Source organism: Thermobia domestica, chromosome 6 (genome assembly GCF_964235325.1).
Source record: "Thermobia domestica chromosome 6, izTheDome1.hap1.1, whole genome shotgun sequence".
Classification (NCBI taxonomy): Eukaryota; Metazoa; Arthropoda; class Insecta; order Zygentoma; family Lepismatidae; genus Thermobia; species Thermobia domestica.
Window position 1 is genome coordinate 20,988,486 of NC_137459.1, and position 4,220 is coordinate 20,992,705.

At 38.2% G+C, this 4,220-nt stretch overlaps 1 protein-coding gene across 1 annotated transcript; it reads left to right on the forward strand.

The window, feature by feature from the left end:
- The first annotated feature begins 959 nt into the window (after positions 1 to 959).
- On the forward strand, positions 960 to 1,661 carry LOC145687133 (uncharacterized). The gene has a single exon (XM_081760592.1). It carries the CDS (start codon positions 960 to 962, stop codon positions 1,659 to 1,661), a length of 702 nt encoding a protein of 233 aa, XP_081616718.1.
- The last annotated feature ends 2,559 nt before the right edge of the window (positions 1,662 to 4,220 follow it).

Genomic DNA, 4,220 nt, shown 5'->3' on the forward strand with positions numbered 1-4,220 from the left:
TATGCAGAGTCCTTCTGACGTGTGATTAGAGCCATACTAAAGCGTTCGACTTACATATGCTTCCTGCAGAAGTCGGGCGTTTAGCATGACGCTAATCATTTGTCAAAACGACTCTGCATAAAGCGGTATATTTTTTGCTTTTTAATTTATATAACTTTCATGAAGAATATGATTATTTTATATTTGAATTTTATATTATAAGTATGCCGAAAACAATTTTAAATGATAGCCACTTAGTTTTTATTCTGTTCTAACAACATTCAGATTTCAACATGCTACAAACTTCCGTTCTGTTGAAGATAGGCACAAACATGCAGTGGACGAAATGGAAAGGGAAGTTCAAAGTTTATTTTAAAGAAAGCCCCATGTTTTTACCTATCACAGTTCTTGAATTAGAGGATGATATGTGAACGTGTTTCTTGCGCGCGGAAACAGAGCGTGGGGGTTGTGAATGTAGCTTCGAAAATTCTAATATTTACCGATAGGGCACAGGAACAGCGCTTCGAGGAAAAACATACACACAAACACACACACACAAAAAAAAACTAAATGAACTGGAAAGCGCGTGTTTTCTTTGTGTAGGGCTATACAGTGTGTAGTGACTGGTAAGAGTTGTGAATCCTTTTGTTTTGTTCTCGTGTTTGAAATTTTGTGTATAAGAATGGGTGATAGTGCCATAAAGAAAGGCAAGCCGTTGCATAGTGATGCAAGAGACATTGTTTTTAATGTTTACAACTTTTTTTGCATCAAACAATAATAAATCTGATAGTGTGCGTGAAACCTCCCGAGCAACATGTGTCAGTGAGAGATCCGTGTGGCGAATTGTGAAAGAGAAGGAGAAAAGTCTAAATACAGGACAACCCGTCGTGACACCCGGTAAAGCAAGACCAAATACCCAGAAAAGGCAAACAAATTTAGATTCTTTCGACGAAGCAGTAGTTCGTAGAACAATTCACAATATGTATGCTGAAGGCATTGCCGTGACCGTAAATAAATTATTGTATGAACTTAAGAAAAGCGTTAACTTCAAGGGTTCTGAGTGGGCATTACGACAAATACTGCGCAAGTTGGGTTTTAAGTTTAAAAAACATTCTATTGGGAACAGAAATCTGCTTCTTGAAAGAAGCGATATTGTCGTTTGGCGACATAAATATATACGCGAAGTGAGGAGGTTGCGCGTAAACGAACCTCAAAGGCAATTTGTTTACTTGGATGAAAGTTTCGTTCATACGCATCATGCTGTACCGAAAGTCTGGTTAGACTCGGAGGGCTGTGGAGGGTTACGAGTTCCGACTGGAAAAGATCCTCGGTTCATTCTCGTCCATGCTGGTAGTAAAAACGGGTTTGTAGAAGGTGCAAAGCTGGTCTTTTCCTCTAAATCAAGTGCTGGAGATTATCATGGTGACATGAATGGTGATAATTTTTTTTCGTGGTTTCAAGAGCAACTCATTCCAAATTTACCAGAAAACTCAGTGATCATTCTTGACAATGCTCCATTTCACAACAAGCAAATTGAAAAAGTTCCAACTTCCAATAGTAGAAAATCAGAAATGTTGTCCTGGTTATCGGCTCATAATGTACCCCATAGTCCGGATTTCTTGAAAGCTGAACTTTATGAATTGATAAAGAAAAAAACCTCAACATGTAAAATATGTTATTGATGAAATTGCAACAAGCAAAGGACATAAAGTAATAAGACTACCGCCATACCATGCTGACCTTAACCCTATTGAATTAATATGGGCAAACGTGAAGAAATACATCGCTGTCAATAACAAAACTTTTACCAAACAAAGTGTAGAGAAGCTTATTGAAGAAGCTTTCAAACAAGTAACGAAATAAGACTGGAGGAAGGCTGTTGAAAACTCGCGAAAATGGGAACAGTTTTACTGGGAAAAGGACTGTCTTATGGATGAACGGATTGACAATTTAATTGTGAGTGTTGGAAGCCATTCAGAATCCGATAGTTCTGTAACAGACAGTGATCGGGAAGACGGGTCTGGAATTTATAGCGACGATTCAGACGACCTCGGCTGCTCACCAATGATAGACTAAAGGTAAGAGTAAATTATTTCTACTTGTATTGTTGTGATTTATTGTGTACATTTTAAAATATTCTGATAATTGTTAGTGTAATATTATTTTTTTCTTTCTTTGTCATAACAATGCACATATATACTAGAATTATACAAATCAATTGTTATCTAAATTCTCCCATAGTTTGCTAACAGCATATTATTACACTGCAGTTTCGACGTGACGTACGAAGCGTTCAGTGAGCTTTCTAAGTACTATTTGTGAGTAGCGTAAGTTGGTAGCCTTGCAACTGAGAGCGCTGACGTCACTGCCAAGATAATTCTCGGGCACTGTAGTAGTAGTTTGTTATTGTTATTATTATTATCCATCTATGATCATACCCCGTAAAACGTTTTCAATCTTGCCAGTCTGATCTTAAAGTTGTAAAGAAATAATAATTTCGTCTTATTTTATGACCCCTGTAGGGTACGCCGGGACCGACATGGCTCGAACATAACTGACTGTCACTCGGCACGCCAACTACAATATTCACAAGCCCACTATGGCCTGTGGCGTTTTGGAATCTGGGCAATCATAGGTGATGCAAAGGCATACATGCCACCAGTCCAGCATTCAGGAGACATCGTCGACTCAGACAAGTCTATATCCGTGAGCTCACGCATGGCTATATGGTTAGGGTACGCTTCTTGGTTGCCAGAGACCCAAATTCCATTTCCGGTGAGTGCTACTGTGGTTCGGATTCCACATTATGATGTAGATCCACGTCTCATCTAGCCTCGGTGCTGAAAGGGACCCTAAACTCTGACCAACCAATCAACCAAGTTCACATACATAAAATGTGCTCTAGAGCAGAGCTGACACAAGACAACGTTGTTCAGTCTTTCATGATCACGCGATCAAGGGCCTCTCATTACCAGTTTGACACAAAGCCGGTGTTGAGCGGTGTAAAAATAAATCTGCAGCTGTGTTACAGAACTAAGTGAATAAACAAAGGGACGCGTAAATAGGAACAGGGCCGCGGGGCATTATTGGGTGCCAGCCTTCGCAAAAAATACAGCGAGTTGTACGCAAAGAAAAAACAATCTTAACTGCTATGCCTACTATCGCAAATTAAAACGCATGTTTTGCGTTACGTTGACGCAAAATGTTGTGGAATAAGGTCCAAGATGAGCTTTCGATATATACTTTGTGTTGTTAAAGATGGAAACCATTAAGGTACTGATACTAATTGGTAACTAAGTTGTCCGTCAGTAATCAAGCAAATCTTTCTTGCTAAAAACAATAACTTAGCAAAGGAACCACACTTGCCTCAAATTCCTGTGAGCTCCTCCGTGGCTAAGCGGTTAGCGTACGCGCCTTTGGCGTGGGAGACCCAGGTTCGATTCCCGGCGGGAGCTCATGTGGTTCGGATTCCACGTTAATCAGTAGGTCCACGTCTCATATAGCCTCGCTGCTGAACGGGACGTTAAACTCAAAATCTTCTTCTTCTTCAAATTCCTGTGTAACAGATAGATGGAGTTATGCAAAATAAAATGTTTAGAAATATGCAGTAAATTTGTAGCTTTTGTATATGGGGAAGGAGGTAACTTCTTTAGCTCAGTGATTTAAATGGAAAGTTATTATTCTATTTTATTTTATTTTCGAGCGCTACAAAGATTAAGAAAAGGACTTAACTAATAGGAAACTTACAAAATTTATTTTAAAAAGCTCACATTCAAGTGATATTTCAAAAATTAAACTACGTTGCATAAGAAAGTTTAAGATTTATTCCAATAATAGTTTTCCTTGGATATTCCAAAATCATATTACACTCTCATGCGCAAAAAAAAAAAAGTGCGTATACTGTAACCTACGATTTTTCCCAATTATTCCAGTTTCCTTACGTTTATGGATGAAATTCAGTTATTAGTAAGTGGAGATAATAGAAAGCAATCCATCTAAGAAGATATTTCCAAAAAAAGTTAATAAAATAATAAAAATATATGCAAAAACAAAATTATGTTCGGGTTTGTGTATATTGGCAATAATGTTTACGAGGAATTTTGCAGTAGCAGAGCACGATTCCAGTGGGAATAACACGATTGGTAGGGGGAGAGTTGAATCAAGGAACTGGAAAGTGGAGTAAAATATTGCATTTATTGGCTTAAATCTAAGGTTTAAGTTGTCTGTCAAGTATAAATTAG

Coding starts and splice junctions, on each gene's coding strand:
- LOC145687133 (XM_081760592.1), top strand. CDS start 960: ATGTATGCTGAAGGCATTGCCGTGACCGTAAATAAATTATTGTATGAA.